At 40.3% G+C, this 21,507-nt stretch overlaps 1 protein-coding gene across 1 annotated transcript; it reads left to right on the top strand.

The window, feature by feature from the left end:
* The first annotated feature begins 88 nt into the window (after positions 1 to 88).
* Positions 89 to 21,080, top strand: mcm2 (minichromosome maintenance complex component 2). Its single transcript, XM_039682831.2, has 16 exons — positions 89 to 222; positions 898 to 1,082; positions 1,957 to 2,129; positions 2,986 to 3,258; positions 4,922 to 5,141; positions 5,684 to 5,891; positions 7,008 to 7,142; positions 8,325 to 8,516; positions 8,599 to 8,692; positions 9,933 to 10,183; positions 12,198 to 12,324; positions 12,492 to 12,604; positions 12,962 to 13,204; positions 17,760 to 17,942; positions 20,481 to 20,636; positions 20,738 to 21,080. Exons 1-16 carry the CDS (start codon positions 217 to 219, stop codon positions 20,846 to 20,848), a joined length of 2,670 nt encoding a protein of 889 aa, XP_039538765.1. The 5' UTR covers positions 89 to 216; the 3' UTR covers positions 20,849 to 21,080.
* Positions 21,081 to 21,507: the final 427 nt, after the last annotated feature.

Raw genomic sequence — 21,507 nt, 5'->3', positions numbered from 1 at the left:
GTCCGTCCCTTTTTACGCGTCAAACCAATGAGCGTTCATATCAGAGTGACGCAGTTGCCAACGAACCAATCACAGCGCTCTAACTCTCTTCCTCAATCAATATTCATAGCGTTTCTCGCGCGCTTAGTGATCACGTGGACAATTTCGCGCGAAAAGTCAGTCTACCCGGGAAAAACTAGTCTCAGTCGAGCTGCTTTTTAAGACGGACGTGAGAACATGGCGGTGAGTGTGTTTTGTATATCATCTAACGAACAAATCATTTAAGCCATAGTTTAAATGTGTTTTAAAGCATTTGACTTTTGCAAACGTGTCCGTGATCATGTGTGAAATGTGCATGGCACATACAAGTATTATGCAGTAGGTCGATAATGCAATGTAATGATCTAGATTTAACAATAAACTCAATATAATATACAAACTTGAACAAATGTGCGTTTACATTTCCGCAAAAGTCATTTAAATTCGAGTTTTGTGTATTTATTTTTCTGTAAATGTCCAAATCATTGAAGTTTGGCCGTTTAAAAAGCTGACCAAAATTATACAGATACAAAATAAAAAATAAAAATTATAGTTTTAACTGAAAATATCCTAAACCGACATGTTGAATGTTTAAAGCTATTGTGTTGTAAAGGGTTAAGCCAGTGTAAAAAAAAAAAAAAGGTCCCACGTGGGTTAAACTTCATTCTTTGTGTAACTTGTGGTTTCAAGTGAGTGTGTTTTTGTGTAGGATGATAGCAGAGCATCAGTTTTTTAAAGTGTTGTGCTCGAGTTAGTATACCTCAGCCTGATCTAGTAACACTTGTGCATTTTAACTCGCTTTCAGTCTGTCATTTGACATCCAATTCTGGTTGATTTTTGTTTTATCTAACACTGACATTTTTTTTTGCTTCAAAACAGGATTCCTCCGAGTCGTTTCAGATGGCTACCAGCCCCACGCGTGGCTCGCGGCGGGGTGACCTGACCTCCAGCCCCGGCAGAGACCTGCCCCCGTTCGAGGACGAGTCAGAGGGCATTCTGGGAGAAAACATTCCCAATGAGGACGACGGAGATGGAGAGGAGCTGATCGGAGATGGGATGGAGAGGTGAGAGAGAGTTAGGGAGGAACCTCATGAAACGTCTCTAAAACATGTCCAGGTCATGCATCGTCCCAAAATAATAACATTTTACACTCATGGGCTAGCAATTAAAATCATGCTTCAAAGAATTGAAACGCTAATGCAGTGATATAAAAGTCTAAAAAGCTAAGTGACTATTTTATTAATGGATACCTTTCTATATTTGTGTGTTTTTTTTAGTTGATCATCGTTGACAGTGGTTCTGGGAGATAATTACACCGATTCGTTTTAGTGACAGACACCGGTTGAGATTAACATAATTGTAGTTCATGAAAATGTCTTCTTTTTGGAAGTTATGAGCATCTTCATCCAATGTTTTTTATGCAATATCCCAAAATTTGCATTAAACATATTTACTATTTGTCAGCAGCAAGGCTATCTATATGATGATCTGCTGACAAATAGTAAATATTTTTAATGCAAATTTTGGGATATTGCATAAAAAACATTGGATGAAGATGCTCATAACTTCCAAAAAGAAGACATTTTCATGAACTACAATTATGTTAATCTCAGCCGGTGTCTGTCACTAAAACGCATCGGTGTAATTATCTCCCAGAACCATTGTCAAACATCAGGCATCCGAACACAAGATCGCACATCATTTGTTATTGTGTTCTGCCTGCAAGCTCTGAGGTGCAAGTGATTTATTACACAGGGAAAAGAGCCATAGCGGCATAACCATTTATATTATTGATGCTCTGTGCCAGTTTACCAGGAAATGACGGTTTTGTTCACGAATATTTGATGTGATGCTCCACTTTTTTGTTAAATTGGCAACTTTGCATGAATACGTCTGCTAAATGAATGTAAACGTGGCTCACTAGAGTACTTCTCACAGAGACTACCGCGCCATCCCGGAGCTGGACCGGTATGAAGTGGAAGGTCTGGACGAGGATGAGGACCTCAGTGAACTCTCGCCCGGAGCTCGGGCCGAAGCGGAAGCGGCCATGAGGCGGCGGGACAGGGAACAGGGCCTCGGCATGGGCCGCATCGGGCGCGGACTCCTCTACGGTGAGCGCTTTAGGCATCGCTAAATAACACTTCACTGAAGATTACAGCTAATGTAGGGCTGCACATTTAATTGACATATAACCAAAATCAGTATATGGCTTAGTGCGAGTTATCAAATCATAAGTGAAGTCACAGTAACATGAACTCCAGCTCTGAGTTTAAGTCTTTCTTATGCGTTTGAAAACGCATGCACAAACCATCTTCTCAATCTTTTGATACGAGCTTTCTGTGGTTTTAAGTAAAAGAGTTCAATGGTTGAAAATGAAGGCAGTTATAAATTAGTATAGCAAGTATTTTGAGCAATTTGTTCCAATAGAAATGTATTAAACTCCCCAATTTAAATTTTTAAATGCCTTTTTCTCAAAATGAGTTTGACATTTTCACAAACATCTCAGTCTATGTACACCAAACCGAGTTTGCACTTAGCAGTATTCTGAAGATATTTTAAGAGGGATTTGTTAATAAAACATTCCTGGCCTGATTTATGTGATATTTTAATTAAAAAAGTATGGCGAAAATAGATTTTTTTTTAAGGCTATGGACAGTATATTTTCGTTTCCTGAAAGCCCTCTGAAAAAAAGTTGTTTTTTTCCCCCATCTTGTTTGTAAATCATAATTTTGCACCTGGCTTTATGTTCAGATCCATCCACCGAAAATATATGCAAAATCGTTCATATATAATGAGATGATGCCTAATTTGCATAATTAAACGTACAAATTTAATAATTGTTTTTAATATACTTGTGCAAGTAATCAGTTGAGGAACTTTCATATTATTTTAAAATGTTACCCTATTCGCCTGTAGTGTCTCGCCTTAAACCGAAGTCTAACTGTGTTTGATGCGTCTGATGTTCAGACAGTGAAGACGAGGACGACAAGCGGCCCACGAAGAGGCAGCGTGTTCTTGCGGAGAGGGCAGCGGATGGCGTGGCGCTGGAGGGCGAGGACGAAGAGATGATCGAAAGCATTGAGAACCTGGAGGACATGAAGGGCCACACGGTCCGGGAGTGGGTCTCGATGGCCGCCCCGCGCCTGGAGATCTACCACCGCTTCAAGAACTTCCTGCGCACGCACGTGGACGAGCACGGACACAACGTCTTCAAAGAGCGCATCAGCGACATGTGCAAAGGTGGGTGGTGGACTGTTACATCACTCGTAGGTTTCTAAAGAGCATTTTTGAAGCCTAAAGTGGGCGGAGCCAGCAGTCGCCATCTTTGTATCGCGTCACTCCTTGATGAATGAAAATGGGCAAAGAGGCGGATTAGCTGAGGAGATGCTAGCAGACAAACAGCTAGTAATGACATCAGCTCAATCCACCTGTCACTCAAGTGGCCACGCCCTTAATTATGCAGAACTTTAAACGGACGAGTTATAAAAATTCACCACCCTACAGTTTTCATGAAGGGCAAAATTAGCAACATAGACCAGAGCCACTTTCTGCACAAGGCTGTAAACATGTTTTTTTCTGCTGTAAAGTTGTGCTAGTCTGTGTTTCCCCATGCTGCGCGACTTTATTCACGCTGCTTGGCAGTCTGGACACCATGGACCAAATTATCGCCTCATCTAGGGAACCAATCACAGAGCAGGGAGGGAGCAGCAAGACAATGACGACGTCTATTCGACACACCGTAGCAGTTTGTTTATACCTATGGATCCAACATGGCAGCGGACGCGAACATGTATTCTGTCGCTGTACATATGTCATCTGGTATCATTGAACCGACGTACAGAGGCGCATTTGATAGACATTCGTAGCTCCCAATAAATGACTCTGGGCATTCGTAAACCACGCCTCAAATACGAGAAAATGAACGTGGTTCCCAGACCATTGAGACGTGGTCTGATGTAAGCCAGGCTAATGGTGCCGTTCTATTATTCATCCGTCTCGGAGATCCGAATCGGATGACAGAAGTTGCCTAGCAACACGCCCCTTTTCCTCGGATTTCTCCTCTTGGACGTCGGAGAACCGTGAGGACACCGAGCAAGAAATCCGTTTCGGAATTCAAGATGGCTGCGCCATGTGGCTTGTAAAAATGAATTGTTTTCATTGTTTTTGAACCGCTTTGGTATTTTAAATGACGATTATAATCACTCGTATTACTGCGTCCCCTGTGGGTATGGGAATCGGTTGTAGTGAGTGCAATTACTAAAGTTGCTAGCGTTGCTAACAGAAGATTAACATGAAAAACATTAAATAAAGTTCAAATGGCTGCGTTTTGATAAGGTGTAGTCATAATATTTTTTTTAAATGTAAGTGCCTGGTACTCGGCCAGTGCTACCATGACAACAGCTTTCTCCGATTCGGACACGCAAAACATAATAGAACGCTTGAAGTGTGGACGTGACGTCAAATCCGAGGTCCGAGTCGGTTCGTTGGGGATAATAGAACGCACCATAAAGTTGGGCATTTTAACATGGGGCTCTATGGGATTGACTCTCTTTTGCATCCTGTCTCTAGTGGCCAGTCGATGAACTGCAGTTTAAGGCACTTCCGTGTTGATTTCTCGAGAGAGACTGCATCCTGTCTCTAGTGGCCAGTCGATGAACTGCAGTTTAAGGCACTTGCGTGTTGATTTCTCGAGAGAGACTGCATCCTGTCTCTAGTGGCCAGTCGATGAACTGCAGTTTAAGGCACTTCCGTGTTGGTTTCTCGAGAGAGACTGCATCCTGTCTCTAGTGGCCAGTCGATGAACTGCAGTTTAAGGCACTTGCGTGTTGATTTCTCGAGAGAGACTTGAGTAAAACCCTATTGTATAATCCAGACTTTTTACATGATTTTGCGATGTCTTCAGAAAATAAGGAGAGTTTGCTGGTGAACTATGAGGAGCTGGCGTCCAGGGAGCACGTGCTGGCGTACTTCCTGCCGGAGGCTCCCGCGGAGATGCTGAAGATCTTCGACGAAGCCGCGAAGGAGGTGGTGCTGGCCATGTACCCCAAATACGACCGCATCGCACACGAAATCCACGTCCGCATCGGCAACCTGCCGCTGGTGGAGGAACTGCGATCGCTCCGGTACGAGCAAACACACTCTTGCTTCAAAATATGTATATAGATAATTTATAGTGGTGTGACGAGACCCTAATGTCACGATTCAATGTTAAACTCACGATACAATATTAACGTGATACTCCAAAATAAAATGATAAATTTACTGTTGATTTAAAATGCTAAATTGGTATTAGATGGTGTGTGTGTGTGTAACTGAATAGGATTGGATTTGATGCTTAACCCAATTTACAGAAACACACCAGAATAACAATATTCATAATTCTGAAAATACTGAATTTTTATTATTATTATTAACGAATATGATTTACTCTTTTACTGACTATTTAATATAATTCAGCACTTTTTACAGGTAACGGACACATATCCCCCCATTGCATTATTATACGTTATGTTCAACATTATATAGAGTAGTTTAATGTTGTGCTGACACTAAAACTCTTGAGAACTTGAATTTCTCTGTAATTCTCAAACTCTACACGATACATATTGCGTTGTGGTATATTGTTACACCCCTAATAATTGCTGTATTTTGTGTTTGTTTGCAGACAGCTCCACCTGAACCAGCTGATCCGCACCAGCGGGGTCGTGACCTGCTGCACTGGGGTCCTGCCACAGCTCGGCATGGTGAAGTACAACTGCAACAAGTGCAACTTCATCTTGGGCCCGTTCTTCCAGTCCCAGAACCAGGAGGTGAAGCCGGGCTCCTGTCCCGAGTGCCAGTCGCTCGGACCCTTCGATATAAACATGGAGCAGGTGTGTGAAAGCAGTCACCCGGTATTAACCGTACACATGGAGATTGATGATGTGAAACACGAATATACAAGTCGTTTTCACCTCCAAATCAAAAGTCTTTTTTTATGGCACTATTAGATTAATATATAATTAGCTATGTCTGCCTTATACATTAAAATTCATGCCACAACATACTCTAGGATCAGTATAAATCCAGTACAATTACCACTAATGTGAAAACGCGTCAGTTTAGCATCCAATTCTCACTTTTACCCACGACTTGGGCCTCGATAAACTCCTAATTCCTGCTTACTGATAGTTAGTAATGTAGTTAAATTCAGGTATTGTGTAGGATTAAGGGAATAAGGCTTTAATATGTATATAAGTACTAATAAACATCCTATTAATATGCATGCTAATAAGCTACTAGTTAATAGCGAGAATTAGACCCAAAACTAATGTCTTATCAGACAATATATATAGGCAAGGCAAGTTTATTTATATAGCACATTTCATACACAATGGCAATTCAAAGTGCTTTACATAGAAGAAATTAAAAATAATCAAAAGAAATCAGAATAATTAAAACAGTTTAGAATAAAAAATAAGAAATCGAGACCTGTTTATATATTTTTTAAATGTACACTTTTATGTATTGTAGCTTTTATGTATGTATATTACCAGTACAAATTGAATGTCAATTTTCTCTCTCTCTCTCTCTCTCTCTCTCTCTCTCTCTCTCTCTATATATATATATATATATATATACATATATATATTTATTTATTTATTTATATATATATATATATATATATATATATATAATTTAGCATTTGTGTCTTTAGTTCTTTGTTCATAACATGTTCTTGACCGTTTTCATGAGGTTCATCCATATGTATTATTTCACCTGATCCAAATTTTAAAGGTTGGTTATTAATCAACAATTTTAGTGTTGTATATTATTAAATAACAAGCTAATATATATTAGAAATGAAATGACCTCTGTCTTAGATCCTTGCTTGTGTCTTCATGTAAATGTGTTGCCGAGACGAACCCTGATCTCGGCTCTGTCAGCTGTTGCCATAGCAGCGGCATCTCTGTTCTGCGGATGTTAACTAGCGTTCTCGCCCTCATCAGACCGTGTATCAGAACTACCAGCGAATCACCATTCAGGAGAGTCCTGGGAAAGTGGCGGCGGGTCGCCTGCCTCGCTCCAAAGACGCCATCCTGCTGGCCGACCTGGTGGACCAATGCAAACCTGGAGACGAGATCGTGAGTCCACACACACACCGGTTACTGTCAGATCCTCTAATAAACCAGCCGAACTCAACATAAGATGAAGTTCGTAATTAAATGTGGACTTAAACCTTTAACCTTTTTGACCATTAAAGGGTAACTAAACCCCTGGTCAGAGCCTGACTCCACCCACTGGCAATATTTGAAAAGTGGGCAGACCCCAGCGGATATAGAGCGGATGAAATAGATGCTAAAACACTCTATCCTGATCGTTTTCAATACTCAAAATCCCAATTCCTGACTCCCTACAGTGCTTTTGACGACACAAGATACGGGTACGTCACAAAGTGCTGAACATCCAATAGGAAAATTCAACTGCAGTAGCCATCGTTCAACCTGAAGAGGGCAGCACTAAGACGTTTTTACACCATATATTGTAGAAATAGTAGAAAACACTTTATAAACAAATGTCAAAAAAGTTACTCGAATCAATGACTGGTATTAATAAAGATCCTTTCTTACAGATCATTAACTAGAAAAAGTTGGTTAAGTGTTTAGTTACTCTTTAAACATCTTCATATAAATTACATAACCACAATATATTCTATAACTAATCTATAAACCGCGTCCTAAACTATATTCACATAACTACGTTATAAAACATGGACCCAAATATTTCTATTTCGACCTATAAATATTTCAAACGTAAGTTTTTGAAATTTGCTTTTTGTTTATATCACTATATAACTAAATAAAATAATATTCAAGTAAAATATGCCCCTCTAAATGTGTATATATCACAATATAACAAATAATATGTTTCATGTATTTAAGTGCTAGGCGACGATTAATCGCATCCAAAATAAGTTTGTTTACATAATGTGTGTGTGCGGTGTATAGTTATTTTATGAATGCACACACGTCTGTGCATTCATACATAAAAAATAATATAGTACACATATAATGTAAACAAAATTATATTGTATTTGATTTAATCGTTGCATCGCACTAATATTTAAATAAAATGAACCCTAATATTTCAATTTCAACCTGTAAATATTTGAAACTTAATTTTTTTAATCTGCTTTTTGTATTGTTTATATGACTATAACTCAAATAATATTAAACAAAAATATGCCCGTCTAAATGTATGCGTTCCCAATACAACTAATATTTGGTATAGATGTAAATAAAATATCTCCTGATGTGTTTTGGCAGGAGCTCACAGGAATCTACCACAACAACTACGACGGCTCCCTCAACATGGCTAACGGCTTCCCCGTGTTCGCCACCGTGATCCTGGCCAATCACATTGCACGTAAGGATGAGGGCGTGGCCGTGGCGGAGCTCACCGACGAAGACATCAAAGCCATCTTGGCTCTGTCCAAAGACGAGCGCATCGGAGAACGGGTGCGTGACGCTCACACACTTCCACGGTTTAATGCGCATCTGAAGGTTTCTCCAGACTAAGCTTTTCATTTTCCTCGTACAGATTTTCGCAAGTATTGGTCCTTCCATCTACGGGCACGAGGACATCAAACGCGGTTTGGCGCTCGCGCTGTTCGGCGGCGAAGCCAAAAATCCAGGTATCTTCATCTTTCACAATTGTTACTTTAAATATTAGGGCTGGGCAACGATTAATCACATCTAAAATGAAAGTTTGTGTTTACAGGTGGAACTCGAAAAATTTAAATATTGTGCGAAAGTTTATTGGTTTAGATATGAAAACCTTTTCACAATATTGTAAATTTTAATTTGGGGTTTTCATAAGCTGTAATACATAATCCTCTAAATTATATCAAATAAAGGCTTGATATATCTCATTTTGTATGTAATGAGTTTATATAATATGAAGAGTTCAGATGCAAAAGCCTCTAAATGCCATTTGAAATTTTTTCTTTAATGATGATTTTTTATCAAACTTTTTAAATGGTAAAAATGGTAAATGGACTGCATTTATATAGCGCCTTCATAGACCTAATGGCCACCAAAGCGCTTTACATATTGCCTCACATTCACCCATTCACACACACATTCACACACCGACGGCGGTATAAAACTTAAATTTTATATTTAAGTTCAGTAATTTCACTTAAATAGCAATTAATAGGTAATTATCATTGCCATTTAAGTGAAATCACAGAACTTAAATATACAAGCTTGATAAAAATGATCATTAAAGAAGAAAATTTCAATTGGCACTTAGAGGCTTTTGCATCTGAACTCTTCATATATTAGTTTCACCTTTTAAGTTGAATTAATGAAACAAATGAACTTTTACACAATAGAATTTTTCAAATTTCACCTGTACATAATGTTAATGTGTGTATTGTGTTTAATTATTTGGTGTATATATAAATACACACACGCACACGTATATATATATTTAAGGAATAAATGCATGTGTATACTTTATATATAGTTATATATGAAGAGTTCAGATGCAAAAGCCTCTAAATGCCATTTGAAATTTTCTTCTTTAATGATAATTTTTATCAAACTTGTATATTTAAAGTTCAGTTATTTCACTTAAATGGCAATGATAATTACCTATTAATTGTTATTTAAGTGAAATTATTAAACTTAAATATACAAGTTTGATAATCATCATTAAAGAAGAAAATTTCAAATGGCATTTAGAGGCTTTTGCATCTGAACTCTTCATATATATATATATATATAAATTTTTATGATTTTTTTATAAACAGACTTTTATTTTGTATGTGATTATTGGTTGCACAGCCCTGTTAAATGGCTGTAAATGGTACTGTATTTTCTAGTAGATGAAGCTTGCCTTGGTTCAACTGAGTGATTGTGTCTCAACAGGCGGGAAGCACAAGGTGCGCGGCGACATCAACGTTCTCCTGTGTGGAGATCCCGGCACGGCCAAGTCCCAGTTCCTGAAGTACGTGGAGAAGATCGCGAGCCGGGCGGTTTTCACCACGGGACAGGGCGCGTCCGCCGTGGGTCTGACGGCTTACGTTCAGCGCCATCCCGTGACTCGAGAGTGGACGCTGGAGGCGGGAGCTCTGGTGCTGGCGGACCGAGGAGTCTGTCTCATCGACGAGTTTGATAAGGTTTGAGTTAGCAGTTTGTAGCTTTAAACATCTGGTGCTCTTCGGTCGTTTTTGACCGATAGATTTGTTTTTGTTTCATTACTTCATCGGATGGTACGAAACTTGGTAAAGGGTTTGGCACAAATAGTCTTAAATGGTCCTGGAAAGAAAAAAACATTAACTTGTGCTCCTCACGATCAAAAATGGCGAATTTCACCTAGTGGAAACTTTTGGTACTGCGGCCAAACAAACTCTGACTGTGAAAGCTCTTTTTTTTTTCAACTTGTTTAGATTTATGTCCTTAGATTAAAACATGTTTTTGAAAATATGCAATTCATGAAAAATTTTATAGGATTTTTGAATCGTTTTTCTAACAATAAACGTAAAACTAGGCTTTTTTTAAAAGTACACTTTTTTCACTTCAGCAACAATCTGCTGAGTGTTGTCTTTAAAAAGACATTTATAATTTACTAGATTAAAATTGGAAATTTAATTTTCAGGTCTATGCTGAAAGTGAATAAATGGATTTGTTTAAACATCTGGTGCTTTTCGGTCGTTTTTGACCGATAGATTTGTTTTTGTTTCATTACTTCATCGGATGGTACGAAACTTGGTAAAGGGTTTGGCACAAATAGTCTTAAATGGTCCTGGAAAGAAAAAAACATTAACTTGTGCTCCTCACGATCAAAAATGGCGAATTTCACCTAGTGGAAACTTTTGGTACTGCGGCCAAACAAACTCTGACTGTGAAAGCTCTTTTTTTTTTTCAACTTGTTTAGATTTATGTCCTTAGATTAAAACATGTTTTTGAAAATATGCAATTCATGAAAAATTTTATAGGATTTTTGAATCGTTTTTCTAACAATAAACGTAAAACTAGGCTTTTTTTAAAAGTACACTTTTTTCACTTCAGCAACAATCTGCTGAGTGTTGTCTTTAAAAAGATATTTATAATTTACTAGATTAAAATTGGAAATTTAATTTTCAGGTCTATGCTGAAAGTGAATAAATGGATTTGTTTAAACATCTGGTGCTTTTCGGTCGTTTTTGACCGATACATTTGTTTTTGTTTTTTACTTCATCGGATGGTACGAAACTTGGTAAAGGGTTTGGCACAAATAGTGTTAAATGGTCCTCGAAAGAAAAAAACATTCACTTGTGCTCCTCACGATCAAAAATGGCGAATTTCACCTAGTGGAAACTTTTGGTACTGCGGCCAAACAAACTCTGACTGTGAAAGCTCTTTTTTTTTTTCAACTTGTTTAGATTTATGTCCTTAGATTAAAACATGTTTTTGAAAATATGCAATTCATGAAAAATTTTATAGGATTTTTGAATCGTTTTTCTAACAATAAACGTAAAACTATTCCTAGACAACAAACTGACATTGAATCAACGTGGAAACGACGTCTCTCATGACATCGAAACAACGTTGATCTGGCATTGTTTTGCTCAGCGAATTAACGTTGAACCAACATCAGACGCGGCATTCTTCAAAGTTTAATGAAAATTGGTAATTGTTTTGCAATTGGTTTGCTTTCCTAACGTTGAAACAACGTTGATTTCAAGTTGATTTTCCGTTAGTTTTGAAGAATGACGCGATGAGCAAAACAATGCCAGATAAACGCTGTTTCGATATGTTTCCACGTTGATTCATTGTCAGTTTGCTATCTGGGTAGGCTTTTTTAAAAGTACACTTTTTCACTTCAGCAACAATCTGCCGAGTGTCGTCTTTAAAAAGAGATGTATGATTTACTAGATTAAAATTGGAAATTTAATTTTCAGGTCTATGCTCAAAAAGTGAATAAATGGATTATAAATACACCGTAAATATAATTTAGTACTATAAAATCCCCTACAAATACAAAATATTAGATAAAAAAGAGGTATCTTACTAAAACGGTTCATTGTTTTCATTGAATATTGTCACTTTTTGAGCAGCACACGAAGAGCACCAGAGGTTTGTGATGCAGTTTTTTGCATCCATATCACATGTATTTTGGTGAACCCCCGAGTGACCGTGTGTTCTCTGTAGATGAACGACCAGGACAGGACCAGCATCCACGAGGCCATGGAGCAGCAGAGCATCTCTATTTCTAAAGCTGGGATCGTCACGTCGCTACAGGCTCGCTGCACCATCATCGCCGCCTCCAATCCTATCGGTGGGTGACGGAGCGGTTTAATAAAACCCTAATGAGGGTCATAACTTCAGTTCTGCCGTCGGCACTTTGAGTTGCATGTTAATCCATAACGCTGACTTCCTGCTGGGCTGAACGTGCGTTTCTGACAACATTCATTTCTCTCATGAAACTCTTCTTTCTTTTTAAAGGTGGACGCTACGACCCGTCTCTCACGTTTTCTGATAACGTGGACCTGACGGAGCCCATCATTTCTCGATTTGACGTTCTGTGCGTCGTAAGAGACACCGTCGACCCTGTGCAGGTCGGTCAATATCTCATTAATATGCATGCTAATAAGCAACTATTGAATTGGACCGTAAACTAAAGTCTTACCAAACCTGTATATAAATTGTTTTAAATGTAACAATATTTATGTTTGTATATTACTAATTCAAATTACTATCTATATTTATACATAAAGAACACTTAAAAGACAAATGTTATATGCACCATTTTCATGATGTTCATATTTCCTATTTTACCTGATCCAAATTTAGAGTTTGTTATTAATCAACTTTTCATTTTATGTATAATTTTAGTCCATTGACATTCAAAGTGCTGACAAACTCACCTAAACTTTGCCGATAACATTACCCATAATGCAATTCTCTGCGTTCAGGATGAGATGCTGGCTCGCTTTGTGGTGGGCAGCCACATCAAGCATCACCCGAGCAACAAAGAAGGGGGCGTGGCCGGTTTAGAGGAAGTGTTGCTCCCGAACACCTCGGATGCCCCGCCCATCCCGCAGGAGCTGCTCAGGAAGTACATCTTATACGCCAAAGAGCGCGTGCGGCCCAAACTCAATCAGATGGACCAGGACAAGGTGGCCCGCATCTACAGCGACCTTCGAAGGGAGTCTATGGTGAGGCGCTTTGTGCTTTACTAGTTTTGCGCGATTTAGCAAAATCACACCGAAATGGCGTAGCGCGATTGTCAGATCACATTGTCAGACACCAGATTTAATTTTGGATATTTTTTTCACTAGTGTGATCAGGGCACTATAGTTATTTAATTGATGTAAGTGAGGAGAGCAAAATAAAGGAAACTGACATATTATACCCAAATTCTAAAATTTGTAAAAATGTGGGACCAGAAATGATTCCTCCACTGAGCTGATGATGTTTTCTGTAATTGCTAATGCTCTTTACACACACACTGAACAACATGAAGCATTGCTTGGTCACTGGTTGAGCTAAACTCGTATTATCTAATTATTTAGTTGACAGATATTCATCATAATTCACGTGTGAGTCTAACAGAAGGACGGTTCTTGACATTTTATCAATTTTCGAAACTATAGCGATTAAACCGTGATAATGTGAGAAATGTTGAAGGAGTCTGAACACATTTTGGTTTACTGTATGCGCTGCATGTTTCAGAGTAAATCACGGCACTGTGTTCTTAAACATGAACCGTTTACGCTTTTTTATAGTGAAATATTACAATAGTGATATTTATTTTGCTTTTAGTTTATATTTATTACTATCATTAGTTTGTTGCCAAATTGATATATAATCACGAAATGTTGGCTAAATTGTGCAGCTCTTAATCTCTTTTTCTATTTTAATCATAATTAGGGCCCGAGCACTAACAGTGCGAGGACCCTATTGAAACTGTTAGGGTTATTTTTTTTTTCTTTTTTCTGCAAAGTAAGCGCCATTTTCGGGGCCGCAACATGCTCAAAAACTCACCAAATTTGGCACGCATGTCAGGACTGGTGAAAAATTTCGTATTTTGTGGGTTTCACGGATGGGTGTGGCAAAACGGCACGCTAGCGCCACCTAGAAAATTGGAAAAAATTAGCCCCTCGTCCATGTTCAACCTACATGCACGAAATTTGGTGGGGACGTGTATCATATCAAGATGCACAAAAAAGCCTCAAGAACCCATACCATAAACTCGACAGGAAGTCCGCCATTTTGAATTTGGCGGCCATTTTTGGACGATTTACACACTCCGTACTTTAACGAACTCCTCCTAGGGATTTAGTCGGATCGACTTCAAATTTCTGCTGTGCCTTCTAAAGGCATTGACGATGTAAAGTTGTGCTATCTGCGCTTTTTCGTTGATGGGCGTGTCCGTGGCGTCGAAGATTCGCCATGAAACAGGAAGTTGTAGTAACTTGGCTGTAAATGCCCAGATCTGCACGAAATTTTACACATTTGACAAGAGTCCCGTCCCGAACAAATCTACATGCCGACATTCACCCACAGTCATAGCGCCACCTGCTGGCAACAGGAAGTGTACTTTAACGAAGCAGCCCCCGCCGCTTGTTTGACCGATATGTACGAAATTTCTGTGGTACATCTACCATGACCAGACGCACAAAAAAGCCTCAAGAACCCATACCCTAAACTCGTCAGGAAGTCCGCCATTTTGAATTTGGCGACCGATTTGGGACGATTTACACACTCCGTACTTTAACGAACTCCTCCTAGGGATTTAGTCGGATCAACTTCAAATTTCTGCTGTACCTTCTAAATGCATTGACGATGTAAAGTTGTGCTATCTGCGCGTTTTCGTCGATGGGTGTGACCGTGGCGTCGATGATTCGCCATGAAACAGGAAGTTGTAGTAACTTGGCTGTAAATGCTCAGATCTGCACGAAATTTTACACATTTGACAAGAGTCCCGCCCTGAACAAATCTACATGCCGATATTCACCCACAGTCATAGCGCCATCTGCTGGCAACAGGAAGTGACCTTTAATGAAGCATCCCCCGCCGCTTGTTTGACCGACATGTACGAAATTTCTGTGGTGCATCTACCATGACCAGACGCACAAAAAAGCCTCAAGAACCCATACCTTAAACTCGACAGGAAGTCCGCCATTTTGAATTTGGCCACCCATTTGGGAAGATTTACACACTCCGTACTTTAACGAACTCCTCCTAGGGATTTAGTCGGATCAACTTCAAATTTCTGCTGTACCTTCTAAAGGCATTGACGATGTAAAGTTGTGCTATCTGCGCGTTTTCGTCGATGGGTGTGTCCGTGGCGTCGATGATTCGCCATGAAACAGGAAGTTGTAGTAACTTGGCTGTAAATGCCCAGATCTGCACGAAATTTAACAGGTTTGACAAGAGTCCCGCCCTGAACAAATCTACATGCTGACATTCACCCACAGTCATAGCGCCACCTCCTGGCAACAGGAAGTGACCTTTAACGAAGCCGCGTAGCAAATGCACATCCGCACTGGCTGAGCTGCAGAAAATGCAACACGGCTGCCTCAGACCCCGACGTGCTACAGGTGCGAGGGCCCGCCCATCGCTGCTTGCAGCTTTAATTTTTTTTTTTTTTTTTTTTTTCTTTTTTCTGCAAAGTAAGTGCCATTTTCGGGGCCGCAACATGCTCAAAAACTCACCAAATTTGGCACGCATGTCAGGATTGGTGAAAAATTTCGTATTTTGTGGGTTTCGCAGATGGGCGGGGCAAAATGGCACGCTAGCGCCACCTAGAAAATTGGAAAAAATTAGCCCCTCGTCCACGTTCAACCTACATGCACGAAATTTGGTGGGGACGTGTATCATATCAAGACGCACAAAAAAGCCTCAAGAACCCATACCCTAAACTCGACAGGAGGTCCGCCATTTTGAATTTGGCGGCCATTTTTGGACGATTTACAGACTCCGTACTTTAACGAACTCCTCCTAGGGATTTAGTCGGATCGACTTAAAATTTCTGCTGTGCCTTCTAAAGGCATTGATGATGTAAAGTTGTGCTATCTGCGCGTTTTCGTCGATGGGCGTGTCCGTGGCGTCGAAGATTCGCCATGAAACAGGAAGTTGTACTAACTTGGCTGTAAATGCCCAGATCTGCACGAAATTTTACACATTTGACAAGAGTCACGCCCTGAACAAATCTACATGCCGACATTCACCCACAGTCATAGCGCCACCTGCTGGCAACAGGAAGTGACCTTTAACGAAGCAGCCCCCGCCGCTTGTTTGACCGACATGTACGAAATTTCTGTGGTACATCTACCATGACCAGACGCACAAAAAAGCCTCAAGAACCCATACCCTAAACTCGACAGGAAGTCCGCCATTTTGAATTCGGCGACCGATTTGGGGCGATTTACACACTCCGTACTTTAACGAACTCCTCCTAGGGATTTAGTCGAATCAACTTCAAATTTCTGCTGTACCTTCTAAAGGCATTGACGATGTAAAGTTGTGCTATCTGCGCGTTTTCGTCGATGGGCGTGTCCGTGGCGTCGATGATTCGCCATGAAACAGGAAGTTGTAGTAACTTGGCTGTAAATGCCCAGATCTACACGAAATTTTACACATTTGACAAGAGTCCCGTCCTGAACAAATCTACATGCCGACATTCACCCACATTCATAGCGCCACCTAGTGGCAAGAGGAAGTGACATTTAACGAAGCAGCCCCCGTCGCATGTTTGACCGACATGTACGAAATTTCTGTGGTACATCTACCATGTCCAGACGCACAGAAAAGTCTCTTGGAGCGATGCCCTAAACTCAACAGGAAGTCAGCCATTTCTAATTTTACCGCCATTTTTGGATGATTTACTCATTACGTACTTTAACTAACTCCTCCTAGGGCTTTAGTCGGATCGCCTTCAAATTTCTGCTGTGCCTTCTAAAGGCATTGACGATGAAAAGTTGTGCTATCTGCGCGTTTTCGTCGATGGGCGTGTCCGTGGCGTCGATGATTCGCCATGAAACAGGAAGTTGTAGTAACTTGGCTGTAAATGCCCAGATCTGCACGAAATTTAACACATTTGACAAGAGTCCCGCCCTGATCAAATCTACATGCCGACATTCACCCACAGTCATAGCGCCACCTGCTGGCAACAGGAAGTGGCCTTTAACGAAGCAGTGTGGCAAATGCACAGCCGCACTGGCTGAGCTGCAGAAAATGAAACGCGGCCGCCTCAGACCCCGACGTGCTACAGGTGCGAGGGCCCGCCCATCGCTGCTTGCAGCTTTAATTTTATTTATTTTTCATCCTTTTAAGTCAAATGATGAAATGAAGAGCGTTTAAAAGTGTGGATTATGACATTTTCAAATTGATCCTCTGAGCTTTTTGGAGATGCAAAGGCGAAAACCTGGATTTTTTTTTTTTTTTTTTCTATCGCATTTGTTTCAGTTTGTTTTCTACACATTTCCCAGCCAATCTTTTTAAAATTCTTCAGATATTCCCTAAATAAGAGTAAATGTTGACAGAATTTTCCTATATGGGTGAAAGGAGCAGCTTGGACATTCTGCTAAATATCTCCTACTGTGTTAACATGTGAACTTTAAAATGAGGTCGTTTTTATGTCATAAGTTGATACAAGTATCACAAATAATGAGAAAGTTGGCGCGTCCCATGGAACGTGTCCGTCTGGGCGTAGTTACCCCTGAAATGTGTTTTGTTCTCAGTTTAATGATACGTGTTGTCTGGCAGGCCACAGGAAGTATCCCGATCACCGTGCGTCACATCGAATCCATGATCCGCATGGCCGAGGCTCACGCTCGCATGCACCTGCGGGACTACGTGCTGGAGGACGACGTGAACATGGCCATCAGAGTCATGCTGGAGAGCTTCATCGACACGCAGAAGTTCAGCGTGATGAGGAGCATGAGGAAGGTGAGTCATTGTACAGATCCAGGATCAGTTCTGCAAGTCTTAGCCTAGTTCACACTAGGGCTGTCAATCTTCCTCTATAATACTATTCGAATTCAATTCCTTATTTTATGTAATATTCAAATATTAAATGTTCAAATTTGTCCTATTATTAATATTTACGACATTACACATTCTTATGGATCGTCAATGCCACTATAGCCTGTGGTTGTTGTTACACGTTCGGCCCACTAGAGGGACATCTAACATTACTACAATAAACATTTAGGGGCTGTTTACACCTGGCCACTTCATGCGTTTTCTCAGATCGGATAGCTCTTATTAATCAAAACGATTCCATTTACACACATAAATGTGTTTTTGCAAAACAGATATAAATCCGATCTTCAATTCCCGCACGCTATATACAGATGTAATGAAGTGCACGTCACCGAAAGCAACAGATTTGAGCTCCATTTTATTGATCATCGGCTAATTTCAAAATCTGTAAAGACAGCAATAAGGGAGAGCGGCATCAGCCGCTTTCATTTCATTCCTTTACTTTTAATTAAGATGGTAGTGTTAAGCGTCTGCGACTTACTTTCACTTTTGATTTGCGTCGGAAGTTCCGGGTGTCTCCCGCATATTGATAGCGTCTCCCGGATGCCCGCAAATTAGTTAAAATCTCCCGGAATCCGCGCATGCTGCGTGTGCATGGCAGAGAGGGAGTGAACGAGACCTTGCGAATGTGCCACGTGAAAGCTAGTCTCGCGCTCTCCTATTGTTAATAAGAAAACGATAAGGGGCCGTTTACACCTGGTCACTTCGGAAGTATATATTATTTTTAAATATAAAAGCAATATTCGAATAGAAACTTTAGCATTCGAATAGTATTGATTTTTTTTTTTTTTTAATATTCGAATTATATTCGAATTTCGGAATTCGTTCCAACAGCCCTAGTTCACACTACATGATTTAAGCCCGATGTGCAAATCATTGAGGTCGCCGACAGGTCAGGGTGTTATCGCGGGGGATTAGCGGACGATGAACGCTCGCCAATCTGTTAGTATGAAAGAGCCAACGATGCCTCACAGACGCCAGAAAAATATCTAGCATATCCTGAGCTGTCGCACGACTCAACCTCGGGTGATGTCATGAGCTACAGCCAATCAGAGCAAGGCATGGGTTGAGGTCACTGTGTAAATCTATTTTTTTTCGCTTTTTTTTTTTTCTCAGAGCAAATCATCACGCAAACCGTTTGCAGCACTAGTTTCTGTCTGACGTCCTTATTCGTGTGTTGTGTTCTTCGTCTTCATCGCTGAGTATTGCCGCGCGTGCTGTTTCGCGTCATTTCCGGTTCGTTTTATCGTGTGTTTTTTTTTTTTTTTAACCTCCTGTTGCGGATCAATCACGTTGTGTTGTGTGGTGTGAACTAGGGATGGTCATTCGATTAAATTTTCTTAGTCGATCGTCGGAAGAATTAACGATCGACTATCGATTAATCATTCATATTTTTTTATATTCAAATTTATTAAACTTTTATAAATTAAAAATGCGATGAAAATACAAAAATACAGCGTGTTTTTCCTCGATTAGATATTTATTACAAGATAATGAACTTGTGGCAGTTAAACTGGGCGTTCAGTTAGGCTAAATTTGAAGATATGCGCGGCGGTGTTTTAACGCAACTGAAGTTGCAGCTGCGAGTTGGCCCTCGTGAGACCCTCGCTTATTCCAAAATAATAAATAAATAACTTAATCAAAAGCATAATAATATTTATATCTGACAGGTTTTGTCAAAATGTAACGTTAACTCAACCTTAGCACAGAGTCGAGAAAGGGTGAGAGAGATTATCCTACCTAACAATCAATAGGCTACTTAAAGCCTCATAAAAAATAACTTGCATACAACTTCTGCTCCAGGCTACTGATTTTGTTGAGAAAGATAAGCATGTTGATGACATCTGGGGTCAGTCGCGACCGCAACCTGCATGGTGATTGTAAAGCCTTGTTTACACTTTCGCCTGGCTCGATCAGCGCGAGTCTCTGCAGACTGCGCGCGCCGCGCACCTCCCCAAACTGACGAGGTGTTTATACTTGATGCGCTCGCCTGATTGTGAAACACCGAATACCGCAAAGACGTCATTTTTCCCGCGTGCACCTTCTTCACGCTCGTGCGGACGCACCGAGTGTAAACAAATGCTTCAGTCCAGCCGCTGAAAACGCCGCTCTGATGAGGGGACTGACGTTACCGGGATGCACAGGTACCTCCGCGCTAACATGACCAGCCCGAGGAACACGTTCACTTTCCACTCACACTACGCAACGCAGCAGCATTAGTTTAATGATAATCGACAACAAATTAACGTGATCGACCAAATTCTAAATGATCAATAATCGATCGTCGATTAATCACGCCCTAGTGTGAACAGCTCAACAACTTGAACAATCCTGATTTCACAGAGAGCAAATCATGTAGTGTGAACCGCACAGTTCAGCCCGATGTTTGAAAATCATGTAGTGTGAACTAGGCTTAAGATGCTAACCGAAGTGTTTCCACAGACGTTCGCGCGGTATCTGGCCTTCAGGCGAGACAACAACGAGCTGTTGCTCTTCATCTTGAAGCAGCTGGTGTCTGAACAAGTCTCGTATCAGCGCAACCGTTACGGCGCCCAACAGGACAACATCGAGATCGCGGAGAAGGATCTGGTGGACAAGGTAACTAACAGATACGTTTAAAAAAAGTGCCGTAAGGTCTGAATTACAATGTGTCATTCGTGAATTTGAGCTTTAACTCGAGTCTTTATTTTTGTCTTCAGGCCCGGCAGATTAACATCCACAACCTGTCTGCGTTTTACGACAGCGACTTATTCCGCTCGAACAAATTCTCCCACGACAGCAAGAAGAAGCTCATCGTCCAGCAGTTCTAGGCGGGATTTGTTGTTTGGGACTTGTATATAATTCCATCATGTGGTTATCGGACCAGTCGTTACATGGATTTAATATCGTTTTTGGTCCATTCATGAACTTGTTGCCGTAGTCATTACGGGCGTAGTGTTCTGTTCGCTCTTGGCTGCATGTGACATGAATTGAAAATGTTGTAAAAATGGAAAAATAACTTTTGTACTGTTACTGAGCAATAAAATTGATTTGTGTATGTAACTGACCGTTTGTTTAAATTATTACGCTAGTGAAATCTCTGCTTCCTGTCAGGAAATGTAAAATAATTAGTTTGCTAAACGACAATGGTCTCGTTTGTGTGGAAGCTTATTTCCGCTTAATCGTGACCTCACATTTCTCGCAGATTTAAGTTTATATCTTGCAATTTCAGCTTTTTGACTCACAATAATAATAAATTTTATTTATAGCGGAAAGCGCTACATTTCGAAACTCGCAATTGCAAGTTACTAAATAAATACTGACTTTTTCTCAATTGCGAGTTTATACCTCGCAGTTCTGACTTGATTTCTTGAATTTTTTAGGTTTTCGGGCAACTCGCGTAAATCTCAGAATTGTGAGATATAAGCCGTTTATACCTAGCCATTTTATTTCTTGCAATACTGTCTTGCAATTTAAAAACTCCCAATTC

This window comes from Pimephales promelas, chromosome 2 (genome assembly GCF_988280905.1).
Source record: "Pimephales promelas chromosome 2, fPimPro1.hap1.1, whole genome shotgun sequence".
NCBI lineage: Eukaryota > Metazoa > Chordata > Actinopteri > Cypriniformes > Leuciscidae > Pimephales > Pimephales promelas.
Note: the sequence above shows the minus strand (reverse complement) of the source record. Positions and strands in the feature narration are given on the sequence as shown.